The sequence below is a fragment of the Microtus ochrogaster genome, unplaced genomic scaffold, assembly GCF_000317375.1.
Source record: "Microtus ochrogaster isolate Prairie Vole_2 unplaced genomic scaffold, MicOch1.0 UNK11, whole genome shotgun sequence".
Classification (NCBI taxonomy): Eukaryota; Metazoa; Chordata; class Mammalia; order Rodentia; family Cricetidae; genus Microtus; species Microtus ochrogaster.
Genome location: NW_004949109.1, coordinates 1,377,333 through 1,401,285, shown reverse-complemented (window position 1 = coordinate 1,401,285; position 23,953 = coordinate 1,377,333). Strand labels below are relative to the sequence as shown.

The window sequence follows — 23,953 nt, the reverse complement described above, 5'->3', positions numbered from 1 at the left end:
TGGTACCAGCATGATAGCTAAAGTCTGAGCATGCTGGATGCTTATTATGTGGGAAGAAAAGCTGTTCTCTCCAAAATTCAGGAGCCTGCCCTATGAGAAACAGTCTTTCCTGAGCCCTAATTTCTGTTTCCCTCACGTTGCTTCCTTCCCTGTGTCTTTTTTAAAGTCCCACATTTTGAAAATTGGCCCAACAGAAGTATGAACGCCTGAAATATTTCTTCAATGACTTCTCTCCTAGATGCCGCCTCAGTGGACCTGGAGATGATTGATGTCCAGGTGTTAGCAGATGCTTTCAAACGCTATCTCTTGGACTTACCGAATCCTGTCATTCCAGTAGCTGTTTACAATGAAATGTTGTCGTTAGCCCAAGGTGAGCCTTCTCTCTCCAGACCTCTCCCGTACAGGTGACCGAGATGTAGATAGGTCTGTTGTTCTGTGAAGTGCTGTGTATAAGGAGAAGGCATTGAGAAAATTCTAAGCTGCCCTCCCAGTGCCTCGCCACCACCCCAGACTCCCTCCTTTTCCACACAGCGTCTGAGTATTTGACAGAAGAGACTTAGACTTGTGTTGGCTTAGAAGTCTGCCCATGTGTTAAACTGGCTAATTTGCTTCTGATCATGATCTGTTGGGAAGCCTTATTCTCAGATTCAGAGACCTAGGACTAGAATGCACGGCCAGGAATCTTCTTGTCCACGGCCCTGCACACCCAGAATGAAACGTATTGAGGGTGGAGCACTCAGCATCAGGAGCAGAGCTCTGTGCAGTGCTTTGGGGACAGGAAATTGTGGTTCGTGACCTTCAAAGTTTAACCTGTGCTCCTTATCTGATGCTCTGAGGAGGCAGCCAATCAGGCTTGGAGCTGCTTGATGGAGGCCAGGCTTCTGAGAGCACACCCTGAACATTTTGTGGTTTTTTTACAAGAAGAGTTTCTTGTATTTCATTTGACTGGAGATCTTTACTTTCTCACAATGCATTTCTTAATAAGAAGGGCAAAGGTCCTAGGTGCCTCTCCTGAAGGTTTCTGTCTGGGCCTCCCTTGGTAGCTACAGCAGAGATTTGAAATGGTTCAAGCATTGGCTCGTCGGCACCTCTACATAGCCTTACTCTGTTTCCTGTATTTCTCTCTGTAACTTGTAGAAGTACAAAGCCCTGAAGACTACATCCAGCTGTTGAAGAAGCTCATTAGGTCGCCTAATATACCTCATCAATATTGGCTTACGCTTCAGTATCTACTTAAGCATTTCTTCAAGCTCTCTCAAGCCTCCAGCAAAAATCTTTTGAACACAAGAGTCCTCTCTGAGATTTTCAGCCCTGTGCTTTTTAGATTCCCAGCATCCAGGTAAGTGAAAGATGAGAAGGTTTGGGGGTATGGTGGGGGTGGAGTGGCCCTAGTGACTATTTAAGGGTATCTGAAGATCCTGGCCACAGATGCACATCTCATGGGGACTTGGTCCACACACATCAGTAGGATGATTTTGGAGACGGTATTGTTTTTAGGAAGGACGATTCTCACGAACCACCTTTCTTATTTGCAGCTCTGATAATACTGAACACCTCATAAAAGTGATAGAGATTTTAATCTCAACTGAATGGAATGAACGACAGCCAGCACCAGGTAAGGCTTTGCAATATTTGACGGTCACTTGGCTTTTTGGGCCTTTTCTTTGTACTTATGCAAGTTTTAAAAACAAATAATGAATACAAGAAACAGAGTAAGGCTATGTGTAGGTACCATCAAGCAAATGCTTGAACCCTTGTGTTCTCTCTTCCTTAGCTACAAAAGGAGGCCCATACAGATAGAAACAGTGGTTTCTATCTCCTCTGAATGAATGCAGGTTTCTGGTACAACTGTAATGTTTAATAATATGCTAATTTATGGTTCACAGAAAAATAACAGTGGTGGGCTATGCGGTACATATCAGTTCTTGCAAAATTTAAGCTATCTTAGTTTTAGTCTTACTTTTTTTCCCTTAAATTTACTAGCTCGATACAAGGTCTCATCACGTAGTTCAGGCTGACCTTAAACTCACTTTGTAGCAGAGGTTGGCCTTGACCTCAAGCCTCCTTCCTGCCTCCACCTTTCTGTCTTATATGAGCATAGGGCGAGCTCTCTGGACCCCGACACCTCTTATGCTTCAGGCATATTTATGGAGTTCGTTTTAGCTGTTGACTTTTTTTCTTCTTTTTGGGTTTTTCTGATACTTATAAAGTGGGTGGGGGGAGATTGATAATTACTATATAATTTAAAGTATTTTGGAGTGTGTGTTTTGGAAGGGACTATGCTGAGAAATGTCTGTCAAAGCAAACACTTTCAACAACACAGGCAGCAGGAAAGCAGTGTTGACTGCAGTTGGGGCGAGCCAGATGGTCTTCTAGCTGTTCACTGAACAGGGCGGAGGGTGTTGACACACCTAGAAAAGCTTAGAGAGTCCAAACAACCTGTGATCTAGTAGCACACAGGGCTGCTCCTTTAGATTCCTAGTCAGCCCTTAGTAGGTGAAGTATAGTTGCAGGGCCAGGAGGGGGTTGTGCTTGCCTTCTTCATGTATGCCTAGACTTTTAAACCCAAGCACCCTGCTTCTGCTCTCTGTGGTGGGTAATTCATACAGATTAGCACGGCTGGGTGAGTAGCCACTGAGACAGAGCGACAGGCTGGGCTTTTTTGTCATGGCCAGCTATGCTTTTTTGCATCTGGATGCAGCAGACTGAGAGAGGAAAGGGCTTGGGCTCAAACTCCACCCTGAAATGACTGGACATAGATGAGTGCTCAAGATGCAAGATTTTGGAAGGGCTTCTGTGGGACTGACCCAAACTACTGTACCTAGCATGAGCATGATCATAGAGGAGGCAAGCGTGGTATCTTCTAAAGGTTCCAAACCGCAGCAAACAGCGTTTAGTGGGGATACCTGGAGCTGTAGACAGAGTGCACTGGATAATGGATTCAGGAGCCCTGGGTTATGTTCAGAAACTGCCTTTGGCCACAGTGGGTAAGGATGAGAGTGGGGCCTGGATGTGGCTGTGAGCCATTGGACTGCCTACGCAGAGACTAACCACACAGGCTAGGAAGGAAGAGGGGCACCAAGAATAGGCAGGCCCCAGCCAAAGCGCTCAGCGGCAACTGTTCACTTCCTCCTGACTGACACTGAGATGCACCCTGGAGAAGAAGCACAGCTTGCTTTGTCTGCCCTGTAGGGCTTGGGGTAGGGGAGAGGGGAGCTGAGGAGTTGGTCATCATGGCCTTCTCTGTAACACTCACTCCCTGACCTCATCAGGCAGGTGACAGGGACACTGAAATCCAGATGGGACTTTTATAAATGAATTGATTACTAAGGTCTTATTTGTCTGTTTGGCGGGGAGGGGTGTTTCACTGCTGGGAGTTTAATATAAATGGATTAAATGTCTTTTATCGGACTGACTTCTAAAAGTAAGTGTGTATCATCGCCCGCCGTTCTCATGACGTGGTCTAATACACAGAAGAGCATGGCAGTCCCCCACGTAGAAACTGGAGTACTAATTTCAAAGCAGGATTAGTTCCGTCAGCTCCGCTGCTGAGGATGACAAAGATTGAACATCCTGGATTGTCCCAGTATTTGTGCAGACTTAAAAAAAATAAAAAGAAGGAAGGAAAGAAAACGGATTAAACCCAAGTAATTCTTAAGCCCTATCTGAGCCATTTTTCACTTCATGCGGTAATTTTCAGCCACTCTGAGCATTGTCTAGGTCCCTTGGGATTAAATGGATGTCTCAGAGGTTCTCATTTCACGCTCCACCCACAAGAGGGTAGGGGAAGGTAGGTGCCTTCATCCTGAACACCTTTGGGCTCCAGGCTAGCTCCAGCGCTGTGATTGGCAGGGTATCCCAGAAAAAGAAATGACCTCCTCAACCCGGTGGGAATCCAGTGCCTTCCCCACCAGTCCAGCATGCAAGAGCCCCCAAGGGCTTTGGAAACTCATCTCCAGTGCATGCTCATAAATCAGGCATTTATCTAAGCTGCCACTCTGAAGGACCTGTAAGTGAGGAGGACAAGGAGGTGTTTGTTGTGTGGCAGATAGATGTGTCTCTGGCTTCTTTGGGTTCTACCAGGGTTAGAAAGATGTGTCTCTGGCTTCTTTGGGTTCTACCAGTTAGAAAGATGAGGCCGATACCTGAGGCCAAAATATCATCTTAAAATAAGGTCTGTTAAAAACAGCCTCTAAATTCGAGCTGGGAGTGCACTTCTAAGACAGAGATTTGGAGGTGCAGTTGATGACTTTTTGGGGGGTAACTGAATAGATAAGTTCATGGAAGAATACACCCTGAAAAGGGCCTTGAAAACCGGGTCCAATTCTAAGTGGAACAAAGGGAAATAGCATTTTGATTTGCAGATGGACAGCAAGCCAGCTAATCAGAGTGTTTGAGCCTCATCTTTAGGTTGTGTGCACTCAAAGGACATTTGTACACTGCGGTCGGTCCCTTAAGAATGTGTTTCTGCAAACTGGCCCATCAGGCGCTGACGTAAGGCCACGTTTTAGGTGACAGGGCTATAAGGTACCACTGGGACCCTGAAGATACAGAGATGAGAGGCTTGCTCTGCTACCTGACCAGTGTATGGCGCAGGGAGATCTGTCCAGGAGCTACCTTTGGGTCCAGCTTGTCCTGTGTGCAACCTTTGTATACCTAAGTTCTTGGAACCATCTCGAATCATGGGGCTGTGTTCAGTGTACAGTCAAAAAGCCTTCCGAAGTTTCTAGAATGTAATGAGCTAAACCTGAGGGAAGAGCCTATGGACAACAGGGAACAACGGGCCGCAGGGCCAGGTGGGTAGCTTCAGGAACAAGGCTTCATCAGATGCGCCGTGGAAAGAAGAATGGGTTGCTCTCTCCCAGGGTTGTTAGGATTATATGAGCTGACATAAATAAGCCATGTGGCTTGGTGGGTGGAGTGGCCTGGATGTCAGTGCTGCTCCCCCTGTTACCTTGCCAATGCGCCTTTGCACAGTGCACAGCATGTACAACTGTGCACAGCATCCCCTGTGCCATCCACTTCATCTGTGTCCCAGTAGGCCCCAGTGTGCCTTCTGTGCAGGTTAAAACGGCCCATTCACCGTGTGTGTATTCCTGATTCCCTGTTCCCTATTCTTCAACTGTCCTGTGGGCTTTTTTCAAAACTGTTAGTTTAATCGGTTTGGCCACATTTTTAAAAGGCAAAGACAAAAGCTATCTCTCATTTTGATCCCTTCCAGTTACAGATCTGAGCCCAGACTAATAATTCTCCAAATATACTCATAACACTGATAAACTTGGACTTTCAAAGAAATTGTAGAAACCAGCTCATTTTGTGCACCCAGCGGCCCTTTGAGGTAAAGATTTCTTGCTCTTATGGAAGGAGGCACAGGTGTGGCCAGGTGATGCAGAGAGCGTGTTTTCACAGTTCTGTTGTTAGCTTGCCATTCCTCTGTTGCAAGAAGTCCTCAATATGTTTAAAGCTGAGTGGCAGGCTTTCTGGAATTTCTTTTACACTGCCCAGACATGGAGAACTAAACTGATCTCGCCAGGGCAGCCACAGTAGGAACAGGTCCAGTGAACACAGGGTACCTCTGAATACCGCCCATATTTTGGATTTCACGGACGCATTCAGAGATGCTAATGTAGCATAATTGGAGTCTAACATTGCACCCTCAAGCCTGGAGAAGGCAACAAGTGGCTCTTTCTCCCCCTGTCCTCCTACACCTGTCAGAGTTAATTTTTAACCACTGGCACATTGCAAAACATCTCTCCTGAAGAGCGTAATTCACACGTCGTGTTTGAAATGCTCTGGGCTGGGTTTTCTGCTGAGGCGCAAGCAAATGCTAAGAAGGGGAAACGGTTTACTTTTCTCTCAATCCCCCCCCCCCATTGGATTTCAAATAGGGTCTGACCTGAGTTGTTTCAAAGGTAAGGAATGAAACTTTGAGAAAGATGCATAGCCTGAGAGAAGGGTAAAGGTGAATGGAGGGAGAGCCCAGCTCCATCCCATTAAGACCAGCCAGTTTTACTCAAAGTCTGCACCAGCGTTGTGAGCTCTGGGCATGTGCTGGCGGACGGTTTTACTTTTGTTTTCAGGGCACAGCCTTCTCTGTCTCTCAAGGGACAGGATGGGTGGGGGGAGGTGGCCCTAATCACTGGGGAAAGAGTTCCCTTCTCCCTTAGACAGTGGGCATGCCTTTGCAAAAAGCCCTTAGCCTGCCTCTTGACTTTTTGCATATGTAAACCTGGGTTTGTTTATTAACTGGAGGATGTTCTTCGTTGTTAGTGTGTGTTCTTTGAGACCCCAGGACATGGAGTTATAGATTTACCTCCTACTGGATGGCCCTACTTTCTAAGTTGTGTTCTGTTAAGATTATGAAGGAACTCATTCCTTTTTACCGTCAATGATTGCGATTCATTGAGTTTTTTCCTGCTGCCTCCTTTTCCATGGCTTTTACTCTTTAATAGTGACACTCGGAGTCCTTTGAGAAGAAGCAAGCTTTCCAGGTCTCAGACCATGGGTCCCTCCATGCGTGGAGAGGACTTGTTCAGGGCAGAAACCATGTCCCAGAAGTTTCAAACACATGTTAATAATCAGAAAATTTCCTGACTCTGTGCATTCTGCTGCAGAGCAGAATCATGGCCCATCTTTGCCTCTGGAGGGAGCTGTACAGAACCCCCGAGGAAAGGGATGCACACTAGCTTGAAACATCCAGAAGGTGACTTGAGCCTCCAGTTAGACTTACAAGGTTTCCTGTATCCTGGGTCTCAGCAGTCCCAGGTAAATGGGACACTGAGAAAGCACAGGTTTTCTTTAAAGGGGCTTAACAGGCAAATGGAAATTATTTCCTAGGTGTCATGACATCTGTGCCTTTGGTTTATTAGTGACTTGTATAGCCAGCAGCATATTTGTAATCATATCTATTAGTTTGTGGGGCGACTTGGTTCTAGAGAAGATGAAATGGAAAGTTTGGTTTTCTCTGAAGCAGGAGTGATTTGCTCGGTTCCGCCAGCAGAGGGCTCCCTCCCTAAACTTATGAAGAGCATGAATCTTATCGGTGGGGACAGATTGTTCTCACACTTGCAGCCCCATGGTAGAGTCCCTGGTAGCTGATTGATTGTGCACATTGCGAGGAAATTGTTTGCAACAAGGTGTTCGTGGCTATTTGAAGGCTTTTTGGGGAGTGTACTACTTTACCATAGATACTTTCGTTTTGAGACTCTCAGAGTTACAATCTCTCTAGGAGGTAGGTCCAGACAGGTATGCTTAAAAAAACCACAGTGTCTGTGTCTTCCAGAGGGCCACTTTTTAAAAGCAAGGCAATGCACGAATATAAGAAAGCAAATTTACTTTTCTTAAGCTAAAAGGAGAAAACCAGGAAACCAGAGTTTTGTTATAAGTATGATTTTTTTTTCATGCGGCCTAAAAGAAAGTAAATTCAATTTATCAATTTTTACTTTCCTCGATCATGGGAAGCTAAGAGCAGAGAATGGAGTTTAGTGCCAAAAATCTGGAGTTCTTTTTGTCTGGGGGTTTTTCCTCCCCTATAGTATGAAGGAATCGCCTGGGGTAATATCTAAATTACTGTTATGTTTTGGGTTTGTAGGCTTTGTGCATTTTATTTCTGGTTCAAAAGATTAAAGTGGAGAGGCCTCTGTGTCTATGCAATGGAAAAGTCCCAGGGAAAGATTTGAATTCTTTTCTGGCCAGCCAACAACCCTAAACCTAGTTAGTTGCAACTTTCTCAAATAAAGGACTAGAATCCACAGGAAGGAAGGTGTGTCCTTCTCTGTCCTATCCTTTGCCGCGCCCAGCTGGCAGTTAACCCAGGGCCAACACACCTCTTAGAAAGTCCTAGGACCTTGAAGGTGAGCTGAAGTTGACCTCTTGAAAATCTGGGCTTGCAAGGAGGATGCCCTCCTGGGGCTGCCAGCCCTTGTGCCTGTACGATGCTCTCTGTGAAGGGCTTTCCTGATACACCTGCTGCGGGGCCAACGGTGCCAATGTGTGGGAGGAGGTGGACACAAGAGTGAGGCACCCTGTTCTGGGCTGTACCGAGAGGTTCAGGCCTTCACAAACGCGGCTTTGATTCTATTTTTTGCTGAACTAGCTGGGCCATTTCCTGTGCCGCTTCACTGCGGGCCACTTGAGCCCCCGGAGCGGGGGCTGCCTGCACATACAGGCACCATGGCCACCAGGGAGGACTATTTTCAGAGCTCCCTTACAATGCCCTTCTCATTTCCAGGGCGAAAATGAGCAAGTTAGTCTTGCCTCGGTCACTTGTCAGCCTGATGACAACTTTGACTTGGGTGCCCCTCCCCCCTCCCCAAATCCCTAGCTCAGCAAATATTTGAACCTGCCCAAGTTAATCATGAAGCCGCGATCTTTATCTGAGCGAGACGGGCGGGCGAGCGTCCGCCAGAGCTCCTTTCTTCCCCTGCGCAGTTGCGCGACCCAGGGGTCTCTGCTTGCGGAGCCGGGGACGAGCTGCCGGGGCGGGGCTCGGGGCGGAGGGACCGGCTACAGCCTAGCCTGGGGGAGCCGGCGGCCGGGCGGAGAGTCTCGCGCCCCCGCCTTGCGTGCGCTCTCCTCCTGCTAGGCTTGAGACTGCCGGTGCCGAGCGGGCGGGGGAGCCTCGGGGGCTGGGCCCACTTGGTGGAAGAACAGCTTCTTTGGATTTTTTTTTTCTCGGTGGGATACTGGCAGTTCAAAGCGAAACCGCTGAAATGCATAACCTACAAAGTAAGTCGCTTTTCATTTACGCACTTCTCCTCACCGGGCTCTTTATCTGCAAGCCGTCCTCTCTAGTTTGACTGGAGCGGATGTATGTGAGTGTCTGTGTGTGCAGTGGGAGTGTGTGCGCCTGGGGAGAGCAGATGGGCGATTAGGGGGAGACACTCCCTTCTGTCCTCCAGGGGGGCGGGGGACACTGTAGGGGGGAAGAGATGGCATTTAGGTTTGGAGTTTAGAGAGTGGGGGTCAGGAAGTTGGGACCAAGCCAGAGCTTGCAGAGAACATGGAAAATCACCTGTCTCTCTGGCCTGCCCCTTGGGGCCCCTTGCCACATGGCAGCAGCAGTCTGCAGCTAGGCTTCTTGTAGGAGTACTGCACACTGGCCCTTTCGGGGTGATCCATGGGTTGGTTATACTGCCAAGGGAACTTGTCCCTTTACTTTTGGGGAAGACTCAACATTTTTATTCAGCTATTATTTTTTTCCATCTTTTCTAAGGACATACTTCACCATGACTTTTATCATTTTTATTTGAATTTTAGGATAGATTTAAATTTTAGTTTAGATTTACTTCAACTTGTAGGCAGATAGAGAAGTGTGAATTGGAAGGAACAGGGTCGCGTCTGCTGCTGTCTCCAATGAGGCAGAAATGCCCTAGGGAGGGGACTCGAGTGGACAGCAGCCAGAAGAGAGAATGCCTTGCTCTACTTTTCATACTGTGTGATTCCAAATGTGGTGGAAATCTAAAGGGGCTTCTGTGTCCATCAGTCTTCCACGGGTGCATAGCATACCCCCTTACAGAGCCCACTCTTGTTTTTTAAAATGAAGCCTCATTCACATTGGAGCACTACCCTCCACAATAATGTAAATGTCAAGAGATTCGGTGGCCGTGTATGTTAAAGCTCCGGTTGCGAAGACAGAATCACATGCAGAGGGATTGAAAGAGCCAAACTAAATCCTTAGATTTGTAGAGATATTGATTTGTTTATATTGAACACTGCTAAGGGGTATTGTCCCCCAAGTAAGGTACTGAGCTAAAGAGAGAAGAGAGAGAGAGAGAGAGAGAGAGAGAGAGAGAGAGAGAGAGAGAGATTACATCACCTTTTTTTTTTTTTAAAGCAGCTAGCAGTGAGATGGGTTCCTGAGCGAGCCACTTGGCAGAGAGCACCTGAACTCTCTGCCTTCTGATATATGGCCTCTTATTTTGGCAGAAGCACCTCATTGTCCAGTCTTGTTAGGTAGGAAACATTGAAACTCACCAATGTGGACCATTAATGCTATCATTTCTGCAAATAATAGGCTTCTTCATTCCTGTGCTGAGTTTGCATGATTTATTCTGTAAAGCCTCGTTGTGACCTTGGGATATTCTGGTAGAGGCATTTTGTCTGAGCACTGTCTTTTAGCTTCCCCCTTTTAATGGCTATGCTTAAGAACTGTGGGAGACTGTCTTAAATATTCAGAGCGCTTGATCCTTTCTGCCTCTCTCATAGAGGAGCGATATCTAAGGGCTGTAAAATAGAGCTGAAGGGCTGTAGTTTGATGCCTCTGTAAGATTTTTACACCGCGGACTAGCCAGGCTATCTCTAAGCCCAGATGCACAGAGGGACTGAGCTAGAAGCTGCCGATGTATCAGCCGTTGTCAGTCTGCCAACTGCGGAATGTACCATGCTGCAGGGAGTAATAAAAGGGAATTAGAGAACTCACTGCTGGAAGAGAGCAGGCAAATTAAACACCTCTCGAAACGATGAGCGTGCAGACATTGCAGCTGTGTGGCATGGAGGCAGGCGCTCGGAGAGAGGCTGGGGCCGTGTGAAGCTGGCATCCAGGAGAACCGATGAAGCAGGAGTGGTCTGGTGACATTTTTCTGACTTGATTGGCTGGGGCGTGTGATGTAATAGGTTACAGTGCAGCCCCGTATAGGTTTTAAAATGAATTCCAAGGCACCATTACAAAGAAAGCCGGACTCTTTTCTTATAACTGAGCACAGCCGAGGAAACTCTCGCACAAATGTACACCACGGTTTGGACTATGGAAGACCTGGACTTAGAGTGTGCCAAGACAGATATAAACTGTGGCACGGACTTGATGTTTTATATAGAAATGGACCCACCAGGTAATACTGCAGTATTAATGGAGAAGCTAGTTAATTTTCTGACTTTAATTTTTTTTTTTTTTTTTTGGAAAGCGGCTGTTACCAGATCCTCTCGAGGTTGCTATTTTTACTAATTTGTTTCACGGTTTAAAATTAGTCTGATTAGAACTTTAAAATTAAACAGACTGACTATAGCAGCAAGCTTGGGCTGTATGTGATACAAGCTGGTTCTTGCTGAACGGCTGGCTGGGAACTGGATTCCACTTTTTCCGCTGCTGGCGTCCTTTGTTAATTATGTTCCTTGGCAGGTTGGGCTATATTGTTGTATATTGTTCCTTTAATTAAGGGGACGTGTCCTTTGCGCTGTTTGCTCTGCTGGCTGTGGACTCTGGCAGCGTGGTACTTTGCTGTGATGATGCCGGGTGCTTGAGAAAGCTCGTGAGAGGTAGCCCTGACTTAAACTCAGGTCTGCTGACCTGAAGGGCTTGCAAATCAGATGTTGGAGACTTGCTTGCTCTCCTGCCGAGAGACTACAATGGAAAAAGAAGTGGGCTTTCCTCGCCTTTGTGAAAGTCTTGCTAGACACCCGAAATCTTCTGGGGGGCATAAATTGAAACAGTCACAGTGCTTTCAAAGCTAGTGGTATCAGATTTAGGTAAAAATCCTAGCTCCTTTGGTTGGCACCTCTGGGGTCAGCCCTCCCTTCAATGGGGAAACTCAGAAATGCCTAGGGCGTGTTGTCACCTTGTGGACGTGCACACTGATTTGACATTGAAGAAGAGGATCGGGGTTCTAACCTAACGTGTAGAGCACAGTGTCCCCCCAGCAGCATGGTAACTGAAGACTAAGGAGACGTAGTTCAGAGAGGAGTTTCCTGAAGTGGCTTTGGCAAGAGCCATGCCTGACGAACTAACGTAGAACTAACATAGAGAAACCCAGTTCTTAAAACACACTGCTGTAAAATGAGGGCTTAAAAAAAAATGTGATTGCTGCGCTCCTGCAGGACAGAGCAACCAAATTTGTCTTTCATAATTAAGGAGAAGGAAGGAAAGCCAACTCCTGTTATTTCTGCTGCTCAGATGTTCCTAGTTACTTTCTTTAGATAGAGCTGCCTGAGCACACAACTTTAATACAGCTAAAACCCAGAGGTAGAAATGTCGACTCTTGGTTAGCATTGACATTTTCTCCCATAGCCAGTCCTATTTATTTCTTAACCTCTAGGTCTGTCTGTCTGTCTGTCTGTCTGTCTGTCTGTCTGTCTGTGTCGTCCTCCCCCCATCCTCCTGCACTACTTTTTTTTCCTTTTCAGTTTTTGTTTTTAAACCATATTCTGAGATTTCTTTTGAAAACAAATACCTGCTGTGGTCCGTGGAATTGTGAATCCCTGGTGTGCTCTCCCCCACCCCTCTACCACTGTGAATGTCTTAGGAAATTCAACTGCCTTTTAACTGAAAATAGAATTTCTGTGCATTTTTAATAAAATTAAATGAAACCACTTCCTCCTTACTCTTCGCTGCTGTAATGAAATGTTGTTCGTCTGAAAAGATGCGATCCTAATTTGAAACGTGCACTTGGAGTCAGGATGGCAAACAACTTTCTTTTCCCCCTTTGCCTGCAGCACTGCCCCCGAAGCCACCCAAGCCCACGACTGTAGCCAACAACGGCATGAACAACATGTCCCTACAGGATGCTGAGTGGTACTGGGGAGACATCTCAAGGTAAGGCCGTGGGACTCTGCCTTTCCACCAGATGCAGGGAGGCTTCCAGTAAGGGAACAGAAAGCACCAGCTTGCTGAGTTCCATTTTTAGGATGTCATCCAACATAAGCATGAAGCATAGTTGGTTCTCTTCCAAAGACGACCAGAAAAGTCACCGAGCACCAGAGCAGTGTAGGTGCTGGATGACACAGGAAATTAAATACCCAGGAAGCTTCCCTGTGGACAGAGATGTCAGGGAAGCTCCCAGGGTGACAGAGCACTGTCCGCTTTCTCTCTAGTGAGCAGGACTTTAGGAATTCAGGTTATTGCTTCCCTCATAAACCCTTGTAGCTTTTCGAGTGCTTAGTGAGTGGGCTGGAGGAGCCTCTTTGTGGACTATGACTTTCTGGGCCGATTTATCAGAAACTGTTTTAAAAGGGGGAAAAAAATCCTTGTTTTATAGAGTTGCCAATAGTGTAAATGGGTGTATGCATACGTAAGTGTAGGTGTCATGCACTTATTTTTAGTGGGATGAATTTATGACATTTCTGTATAAGCAAAGAGAAATTGTTCATTAGTTTTATGTGCAATAGCGACAGTGACCCCACAAGGACAGGAGGATGTAAGATGTGGGACCTCTGGATTTTCTGCTCAGTGACTGTGAAGGCTAAGGGTATGGCCCAGTGGTACAGCAATCCTGAGTGCAGGAGGGGAAATGGTGTGCCTGCCTGCCTGCCTGTCTGCCTGTCTGTCTGTCTGTAAGTGTGTGGTCTTTCAAAGTTGAAAAGTAAGCATGGTCCTTCATTGTGCTCATTCCAGGGAAGAAGTGAACGAAAAGCTCCGCGATACAGCGGATGGGACCTTTCTGGTACGAGACGCGTCTACTAAGATGCACGGCGATTATACTCTTACACTAAGGTGAGCCAGGGAGGTAGCCGTAATGGGGATGTATGGGGTGTCATGAAAACATTTCTTCATTAGAGTTCTGTCTCCTTAAACCTGCACATAACGTAATGGGTTTCATTATAGAATTTTGAAAGATGCTTGTTTTTCCCTCTCCCCAACTCCTGTCTCCCTCTTCTAAGAGCCCCCCCTCAACCCGACTACATCAGAAAACTTTAATAATCATTAGTTTTCTCTTGTATTTACAGGAAAGGAGGAAATAACAAATTAATCAAAATCTTTCACCGAGATGGCAAATATGGCTTCTCTGATCCATTAACCTTCAACTCGGTGGTTGAACTAATAACCCACTACCGGAGTGAGTCTCTCGCTCAGTATAACCCCAAGCTGGATGTGAAGTTACTCTACCCGGTGTCCAAATACCAGCAGGTAATTTAATCCTCCCGCCGCAGGAGCACAGGGCCAAGCCACTCTCCAGCGTGGAAAATGATTTGAAATTGGCTTTTAACAAACTTTACACCATGACTGGAATTTCACAATGGCTGAATCAGATAGCATATTTGCTGTTTCAGTAAGGACTGTTACTGGAATAAATATCTTATCAACTGAGTTTTTCCCCCTTGTATAACCTTTCCAGGATCAAGTTGTCAAAGAAGATAATATTGAAGCTGTAGGGAAAAAATTACATGAATATAATACTCAATTTCAAGAAAAAAGTCGGGAATATGATAGATTATACGAGGAATACACCCGTACGTCCCAGGTGAGTTTAAGATAGTTTGGACTAGTACATGCTATAGTCAGATTCAAAAGAAGAATTGTGTCTAACCCATTTCTGTAGAGCCCATGCGTATAAGAATCCCACATTAGGCTTGCTTCTTCTAACTAGCAGGGCCATTGGGAGCTTTCAGCCCATGCAACACTAGTCCTGACTCGAGACTTCTGTTTAGGCCGGACTTTAATAAGAACTGCTAATGGCTGTTTGTCCAAACCCTGGGATAGAAATTTCATATCCATCCCCTCTGCTGTGAGAAGTGACTGTGTCCACTGTGTTAATTGCCAGAGGAGAAAATAGCATGGATGATATAAATAAGATTAATTGAAAAGACTGACGAGGTTGTACTTTACATATTTAGGAACGCACACGCAATAAAAAAAGAGGCCATGAATTTGAAAGAGAGAAAGGAAGGGTATACGGGAGGGTATCGAGAGGGGAAAGGAGAAAATCATTATACTGTAATCTCAAAAAAAAAAAAAATAAGTAAAAGAAGTAATTTTAAAAAGTGAAGGTAGACAGAATTCTCCACAAGAAACGTTTGTTTCTATATCCTTTAACTAGAGTTTGTGAATTCCCGTTCAGCCCAGCAAACAGAGCGCACGCCAGCTTTCCCTATCTCCTGGTCCTGTATTGAGGTGTACAGTACAGATTTCTCCCCACCCCCCACCCCCTTGCTACTGTTGTCTAAGCAACACAGCACAGCTGTTTACATAGCATTGATGTTGTATCGGGCTTAAGCAATTTAGAGATGATTTGGAGTTGATGAGAAAAATCGCATGGCCCCCGCGTGGCCGTGGCATCATTTCAATAAGGAACTTAAGCATCCTGGCTGTTAGGTGCCAAGAGGGCTCCTGTAACTAAGCTGATGGTGCCCACGGAAGCCTGTACCAACCAGCAGCACGTCTACATCACATCACTAGCTAGCTTGTCTCTCGCCGTGAGAAGTCGTGTTCTGAAAGGGATGACATTGTCTTATGAAACTTGTGTTGCAGGAAATTCAAATGAAAAGAACAGCTATTGAAGCATTTAATGAAACCATAAAAATATTTGAAGAGCAATGCCAAACCCAGGAGCGGTACAGCAAAGAATACATAGAAAAGTTTAAACGTGAAGGCAACGAGAAAGAAATTCAAAGGTAGATGAACCACGAGCACCCCCTGTACCCTTGTGACAGAAGGAACAAAAATTATTTAAGACTGATCAGACTGATGCTCCCCATTCCAGGCATTTGAGCAATTTTAAGATGGAATACCCAAAGCTTCCTAAATTTTGGGGGGAACCTTGCGTGGTATGCCCAGATACTTAGCAATATGTTTTTCTCCTGCCTGCAGGATTATGCATAATTATGATAAGCTAAAGTCTCGCATCAGTGAGATCATTGACAGTAGGAGGCGGCTGGAGGAAGACTTGAAGAAGCAGGCAGCTGAGTATCGTGAGATTGACAAGCGCATGAACAGCATTAAGCCAGACCTCATTCAGCTGAGAAAGACAAGAGACCAATACTTGATGTAAGTGTTTGAAACAGAGCCCGAAGAACTGACAGTGGCTAAAATCAAAGACGAGTCCTCAATGGCTTTTCTTTTTTTGCAAACCTCTTTCAGGTGGCTAACGCAGAAAGGTGTTCGGCAGAAGAAGCTGAACGAGTGGCTGGGCAACGAAAACAATGAAGAGTGAGTAGCTACCGAGGATGGGGGCAGCCAGCCTTAGCACATCTGGCAAGCGAAAATGTATAAACTTGGTAGCTTTAGCCAGTGATTTACAAAGGGAAAGTTGAGCCCAGGGAGACGGGGCTGTTTTTTGTTTCATTTTGTTCTTTGTTTTCCCCATAATTGTGTAAATTGACTCTGTGTCCATAATGATGTCCCTGAGCTTCAGAAAAAAAGTCCCCAAATATTTTTGGAACAATGAGAGAAAAACAATTATGTTTAGTTTCGTCTGAAGGTGAAGTATATGTTTGGTTTGAATTATTTGAGCACTGACAGTCTTCCCAGTACTGTCTGCCCAGGTACCTAAGGGCGATTGCCAAATTGAAGATGGAGATAGTAATAACTTCTGCTAGCGATTCACCCTGGGGGAGGGGTGGTGAGGAGGCGGAGACCCTGGGACAGGCCAGGATTCCCACCGCCTTCTCTCACTCATCTTTGCTTCTGCCTGGACAGCCAGTACTCACTGGTAGAAGACGACGAGGACCTGCCCCACCACGATGAGAAGACTTGGAATGTCGGAAGCAGCAACCGGAACAAAGCCGAGAATCTATTACGAGGGAAGAGAGATGGCACTTTTCTTGTCCGGGAGAGCAGTAAGCAGGGCTGCTATGCCTGCTCTGTGGTGTAAGTAGCTCCAGAAAACATACTCGTTATGTTTCCTTCATCTATTCATTTGAAAGATCAGGATCTGAAAGCATGTTAACCTTGGAGGATCATACTATGGTTGGTCTAGCCAGACAAATGAATCCATTAAGAACCTAACAGAGAGACACCTGTCACCATATAGTAGGACAGCTGGGACTTGGGTTCCAATATTGGGACAAGTTAATTCCTAGATGTCTTGAGGTCTTTTTCCCCCCTCATCTTAATTATAAACAGAAGTGGCCATACCTTCCCACTATCCCCACCCCTCTAAAAGCCAGTAGAATTAGAATTCAAGGTTATGTTTTGTGAGAACATCGCCAAAAATAGATAAAGGAATCCTTCAGGGACTGACCAAAGCAAGGAGAGAGGTAGGACCCCACTGCGGTCATGCAGAGATACATGCAGAAGGAGGCATAGTTCTGTCTTGTCGCCTAGTTCGTTTTATTTCATAATAGTTTAGGGAGTACTTTGAAAAGTAAAATTTGAAGGTTGAGCTTGACGTCTGTAATCCTAGCACTCAGAGTGACTGAGACCAGCAGAGGCTATGTATGGAGACCCTGAGTCAATCAAAAGAGCCACAAGCATCACTGGGACAAAGAAATGAATGTCCTCTTGTGTGGAAAGACACTACAAGTGCCTTATATTCTATGCCCAATCACTGCTTCATGTAAGAGCTGTTCCTATAAGACAGAGAGAGGGAGAACTGTGATTAGGACAGGAGAATGAGAGAATAGAATTTAGAATAAATGCCAAGATGGGGAGCTATGATGACGTTTCCAGGAGAGCCTGAATGAGACCTGGTGATCATAGCTGGAGGAGAGCTAGAACGTGGTCTCACAGAGACAGTGCTATCCGTACCTAGGAGGTGGGAAACTGCCACCTATCACATGCTTGCCAAATGTAACATGCAACCACGCATCTATCAAGCACTCATCTCATATCTCACAGGCACCCTAAGACATGTGATGCCCCTCTCTCCTTTAAACCATTTAACCATTGTCCAGTCCAGTGAAGCAGGCCCAGAGGATCAGCCCTTGTGTGTATGGCTTGACCAGTAATAGTTCATTGTGGCTTTGAGGCTTTGGCTCCCCAGGAGGGACACAGACCCATTCACTGTGCCCTTCCCTGATGATGATGATGACATTTTTAAAAAATATCCTGCAGCATTCCAGATTGTCTGAGACCAGCTCAAAAGACTCTTCTGGTTCCCTCTCCCCTCTGCAGGGTAGACGGCGAAGTCAAGCATTGCGTCATCAACAAGACTGCCACCGGCTACGGCTTTGCTGAGCCCTACAACCTGTACAGCTCGCTGAAGGAGCTGGTGCTACATTACCAACACACGTCCCTCGTGCAGCACAATGACTCCCTCAACGTCACACTAGCATACCCGGTATATGCACAACAGAGGCGATGAAGCGCGCTGCCCTTGGATCCAGTTCCAGTTCCTCACCTTCAAGCCACCCAAGGCCTCTGGGAAGCCAAGGGCTTCTCTCTCCAGCCCGACCTGTGAACTGAGCTGCAGAAACGAAGCCGGCTGTCTGCACGTGGGACTCGAGCTTTCTTGGACAAAAAGAAGTCGGGGGAAGACCCAGCAGCCTAGGGATGTTGGATGATTAGACATTTCTAACCTTGTTCTTTTTCTTTTTTTTAATTTAAAGCCACAAACCAACACACAGAGAAAAAGAAATGCAAAAATCTCTCCATGCAGGGACAAAGAGGCCTTTAACCATGGTGCTTGTCAATGCTTTCTGAAGCTTTACCAGCTACAAGTTGGAACTTTGGAGACCAGAAGGTAGACAGGGCTGAAGAGCCTGCGCCTGAGACCGCTTGGTCCAGCCTGGGTTAGCCTGGGTGTCGCTGGGCGTGGTGAACCCAGACATGTTGCACTGTGGGTTATTTCCTTTGTAATGGACAAACGATATGGAGCAGAGAGGCGCATCTGCTCCCACGGGACACTTTGAGAGAACACCGACATGGTATGTTCGGAGGAAAAACAGAAACACCGGAAAATGTCTTGCTTAAAACTTGTGAAAGCAACAACAAAAACATGAGTGTGGACAAGGGGACTTGAAAATGACATTCAGTATATAAAATATGTATATAATATTGGGTGACTAACTATCAAATAGATGGATTTGTATCAATACCAAATAGCTTCTGTTTTGTTTCGCCGAAGGCTAAGCGTGCAGCGCTATGCAAATCTTCATTTTCGTTATGTTGTTACCAGTTTCAAATACACCTTCAGAATAAGCTTCCTTCATCCCGATTTTTTTGTTGCTTGAAAATACTGTTTCTTGTTTTTGTTAATATTTGTTTTGTTATTCTTACTTTTTTTTTTTTAAAAAAAAGAAATGTACAGGATGCCAGAAAGGTAAACGGCTTAAGAATTAAAACTATGAAATATTTTACAGTTTCTCTTGTACAGAGTACTTGGCTGTTAGCCCAAGGTTAAAAAGTTCATAACAGATTTTTTTTTTTGACTAAATGTTGGGCAGGGCCTGATAAGCTTCAAAGCTGCTTTATTCAATAAAAAAGAAAAAGAAAATGATATATGATATGACAAAGTATTGCTGAGTCCAACAGTGTTGTTTTAAGACTCTTGAACTACGGTACCTGGCAATGTTTATTTTTAGTGAATTGTGAACTTCTTGAATCTGGAGGGGAAGGTAGCCACGGGTTGTCACCAGGGTGGGGGTGGGGGTAAGGTGGTGTGCACTTTCTCGGGATTCCAGAGAAGGGAAGAACTATTGAAGAAGGGAGGCTGCTTGTCTCCATCTTTCCCCGTCTGAATGTGGTAGGCATTACCCATCAACAGCGACTCCAGACCTACTATAACTCCATGCAGTGCAGCTGGCCAGCATCTCCCTTCTCATGAAGGATGTGCTGAGTTTGTTTGGGGGTTCCTGGAACGTGCTCTCTTTGTTGTTGTTGTTGTTGAACGCACTGGTTTTCAAGGTTGAACCCCTGCATTTAGAAAATGTGTTCTTTCTCTTCTTTAATATTGGACTAGTCACGGCGGCCAGCCACCCTTCCTTTCAGCAAAAGCATGGTCTGATAAACAATCCTTTTAGGCGGACGCTTGTTATTTTCCTGGCTCTCCATTCACTTTAGAACGGACAGCGAGCCGACCCGAGTAGATGGTCGCTGTGCTTTGTGGAAATTGGTAAAAGAGATACAAATGGCAGTTCTTCTCACTCACATCTTTGTGCATGCTGTACTTCACGGTGAGGAAGGGGAGCAGGTGGTGGCATCCTTAGGATAAGAGTCGAGTTTCCCTACCCTGATGTACGTGTGTGAAAGCTGGCGTGTTTGTCGGGAATTGTCATGTGCTGTGAAGAGGGGAGGCTAACCAAAGTCACTGTCACGGCCCTGGTAGACTCAAAGGCCATCTCTTGAGTTTCACGTTCCCTTTCTATATCAGATGCACCCACGACTTTCTCTCCCCTTTCGAGACTGAGGTGAAGGGTTTCCGTGTCTTTGAATGTTGCTGTTTTCACCTTTTGGAATTTGCAACCTAGTGGCTGGGTGAATGGTCTGTAGAACGTATTGTTTTTCTTCCTCTGAAGCCACTGCTCATCCTCTCAAGCAGAAGTCGGTCAGCCAAACCGTGAGCCTGCAAACTTGACTCTTCCAAGCTGACTGTGCCCTTATTGCCAGACAATTGATGATTTCCCTGGGTTTACTCTGGGCTTTGCAACCTCCAGTGGCAGCATTCTGCCATGTCACATACGACTGAACAGTCAATTGTAAGCTAGGTTTGCAGGTGGACTTTGCTTTCTTTTCTTTTCCTTTTCTTTCTTTCAATAGCACATCATGTATGCTATCAAATGCAAATAACTTTTGTTTTAATTTTAAAATGGATCTGAAATTGGCCATTTCATTACAAGTTCTGTTACCTTTTTTTTTTTCTTCAACACTCTTTGCAAGATGACTTTCAAAACCATCTCATCTCATGAACTTGGGTACAATAGATTTTCCATCGTCAGAAGGCAGAAGTCATTTGTCCTCTACAAGAGGGAGCTCTGCCACACCTGTCCTGCTGAAGGCCCTTTTGATGACAGGTTTGTCATGACGCCCACCAACTCTGTCCTTAGAGACGTTTGGTCATTACGTCTCCATGATTCCATCAGGGCAGGCATCCAGAAGCATTCATCGAGTGGCCCGTGAGTGTAGATGGATACAGCACTCCTGATCTGTAAGTGTGCCTACATAGTTTTTCTCACATCCTAAAGACAGCCTGACACTAAGCTGCGAACAGGCTGAGCTAGACTATAGAAGTGGGAGGGCTGGGACCTCATGTTCCACACCAGAGTGGTCACAACCACATGAAAAGGCAGCAAGCATATGTTTGCAACATTTGGCAACTTCACGGCCCTGGATATATGTATATATGTATATGTGCATGGACTGTGTTTCCAGTACACTTTTCAGCCCCGCAGATCCACAGTCAAGTTCAAGTGCATACCAAGCAGATGTCTAGTGCAGTTCTTGTATATGTGTATGGTCTTCTTTCCCTTTGGTGTTGCTTTGTGTTTTCTTATAAAGGTGAAACTTGTTGGCAAATGAAGTGAGAAGTTCATCATTTGACTTTTCTTTCTGTTTTTAGAAGCTATGCCCGTTGAGGGAGCAGGTCTAGATGACTTGCTTTTCTGACTCATCCTTGTTTTTTCAGTGTTGTCAAGTCAGTGTGTGTGTGTGTGTCTGTGCACTGTCCTTGTGAGGAACCAATCGCTTTGTCATAGATCTGGTCTTGAACTAGTAACTTGTTTGGGAAGTCCTGCTGATGTTCCTTATTGGGAGACAGTTCCTGCTGGTCTTCCCAACTGCTTTTTGCAATGCATGATATCTAAGTCAGTTGGAAAGCAGGCTTTGCTGTGTCTGTTCGAATTTAGGGTCATTTTAAGAAAGGGGCAGTTAAAAGCACAATGCCTCACATGGGACAAAGTTCCAAAATGCCAAATTCTCCTATTTTTTACGAAAATCTATAGTTATATAAAATAACTAGTACTGGGGATAGGGAGGAAGTGGCTCCACTGGTCAGACTCCAGCTTCACACTGAACTTGTCACCATGAGATGGCATTGGCTCCCCAGGATGCTGCTATTTCAGAAAAAAAAAAGCAAAACAAAAAAATACCCCTCATTTATATGTGTGTATTTTTTAAAGCTATACTCTGTTCAATGTTTTTACAGATCTGTTTATATGACATTGATAAAATAAAGTTGGTCTTTTGACGAGAGGGAGGATGTGATTTTGACGAGAGGGAGTTGTAATTTTTGCCTTTACAAGGCAAGGGGGGTGGGGAGGGAGTGTGCCTCCTTGACATTTTGTTCAAGCTATAGATTCAGTGAAGCTATGTATTGTTTTAAGTTGCTTAATGCATTGTATTAGGTCCTCAAACAGAATAAAGGTTGTTTTGAAACTTAAAGTTTCCATCTGGAATTCTAGTTTTCACCAGAGACATTTCTAAACCTCCACCAACCCATTTGTTCTTCTCGACTAACTCAGCTTTATAAACAAAAAGTACAGATTGGTTGCTTGGGAGTGCTCAATATTATTTATGTAGCATCTTAATGCTTTTATGCTAAAATTACATATGTCTAGGTGGTTGCATTTCAAGGCTTGTTCTTTAAAAAAAACTCATTTTCCTCCATCCTTCCTGTCCTCCACCTAATCTTAACCTTTAGCTACTAGTACCTATGGCTTTGGATGGCTTCTTGTAGTGATAAGGCAAGCAGGCCTGCTTTTCATCCACCCGGCTCCCGCATAGCTAGCTTTACACACGAAATAACCACATAAAAAATTGTATTCACTTAAACACTGCCTGGCCCATTAGCTCTAGCCTCTTACTGGCTAATTCTCACATCTTGATTAACCCATTTCTATTAATGTGTGTAGCACCACGAGGTGGTGGCTTACCGGGAAGATTCTAACCTGCATCCATCTCAGAGAGGAGAGCTATGGCGTCTGCCTCACTGCCTTCTTCCCAGCATTCTGTTCTGTCTACCCCACCCATCTATGTTCTGACCTATCAGGTCAAGCAGTTTCTTTATTAATTAACCAATGAAAGCAACACATAGAAGACCCACCTACAACAGCTTTTGGTGTTGGCTTTTGTCCACTGGGTAACTTAAACTGGTACAAGAACAGAATGCAGTGGTGAGACCTCAGGTTATAAATGGGGCCAAGTTACTCCCCTAATACCAGTCAGCATCGCAATGCCTGGCCAAGAAGCAGCTCTTCCTATGAAACAGCTTCCCCACTGACATTTGCTGCTTGCTGAAGCTATGGCTGCACCGCTGTGTGTGTACATACATGGGTCCCACATTTTATGTGCTGGATAAGAAGACTTGATCTAGGAGAAAGTGTGAGAGTAAGCCACTGTCATGCCAGCAATGGCCACTGCATGTTAAGCATGGCAGTGGCTCTGAAGTTAATGTCCTGTCTATTTCTAACTCTGGGGCATCATAGAGCTCATTTCCTGTATCTTTTACCCTCTGGTTTCCATGAGTGAATCTCCTCCATGGCTGCAGTTTCTGCTGTATTGATTGTCTCCTACAGGTGCGAATGATACCCTGTGTATTTGCTCTTGAATAAGGCTCTGGCAAGGTTTTCCAAATATCGGCAGTCTGGTGCTGCTTTTAACTCTGTTTTCCCAATATAGCCTCATTTTGGTTTCTGAACCCTTTCGTCTGCCGAGTGAGTCTCCTTACTTAATTCTGCCTATCAGGAGCACTGACCTGTATTACCTAGTGGCAGGGATACATTCTGGAAAATGGAATGCCTGTATAGTTTTGTCACTGTGTGAATGGCATAGAGCATGTTTGCATGCAACTACCTAGCATAGCCTGTCGTACTACACCTGGGCTGTATGGCATGAACCTATAGGGCTCCTAGGGCCCAAACAGGCTACAAGAATGTGAGGGGAGATGGAGCACAAGAACAAATGGTACAATCAAGACACATGAACTTGAGCTGTCTGGGGCTACTGCTGGCGTAACATAGCAAGCTTCCACAGAAAACACTTTATACTTAGGAGTGTGCTCTAAAATACGTCAACTACATAAGCCAGTCCCCCAACATGTATATACGAGTTAGAAGATATTACCCCCATCCTACAGATTGGAAAAGCCTAGATGTGACATGACTTACTCAAGATCTTGTAGCATGTTAGGTAGGACACAGAGTGTCAAGGTCATGTCACTCAAAGCTAAGGCACCCTCCCCCCTCAGGATAGAATCTAAAGATTTCCCACAAAAAAACATGCATGAAACCGTTCAAAGAAGGGCCACTAGGAACTCTTCCTGCTAGGGAGTGAACAATGTGGCGAGTGGTAGCGAGAACGTGGTGGCCAATGACAAATGCCCTGGAATAGCATGATGTTGCTCAGAACACAGCAGCATCAGCAGAGAGAACA

The 23,953-nt window shown here is 45.4% G+C and overlaps 1 protein-coding gene across 5 annotated transcripts in view; it reads left to right on the top strand.

Moving 5' to 3' along the window:
* Pik3r1 (phosphoinositide-3-kinase regulatory subunit 1) overlaps positions 1-19,087 on the top strand; it is an 83,307-nt gene extending 64,220 nt beyond the window's left edge. For 2 of the 5 annotated variants that reach the window (XM_005366567.3, XM_013353554.2), the window contains exons 5-16: positions 239-370; positions 1,138-1,339; positions 1,536-1,615; positions 12,427-12,526; positions 13,325-13,423; positions 13,657-13,837; positions 14,046-14,171; positions 15,179-15,321; positions 15,518-15,694; positions 15,788-15,856; positions 16,346-16,516; positions 17,762-19,087. In XM_005366567.3, the coding sequence (XP_005366624.1) occupies positions 239-370; positions 1,138-1,339; positions 1,536-1,615; positions 12,427-12,526; positions 13,325-13,423; positions 13,657-13,837; positions 14,046-14,171; positions 15,179-15,321; positions 15,518-15,694; positions 15,788-15,856; positions 16,346-16,516; positions 17,762-17,951 (1,670 nt within the window). In that variant the 3' untranslated portion in view covers positions 17,952-19,087. Of the gene's footprint in view, positions 1-238; positions 371-1,137; positions 1,340-1,535; positions 1,616-8,583; positions 8,728-9,866; positions 9,955-10,147; positions 10,830-12,426; positions 12,527-13,324; positions 13,424-13,656; positions 13,838-14,045; positions 14,172-15,178; positions 15,322-15,517; positions 15,695-15,787; positions 15,857-16,345; positions 16,517-17,761 lie in introns of those variants that run through there. The other 3 variants (XM_005366569.3, XM_026788972.1, XM_005366568.3) reach the window with 3 other exon arrangements.
* The last annotated feature ends 4,866 nt before the right edge of the window (positions 19,088-23,953 follow it).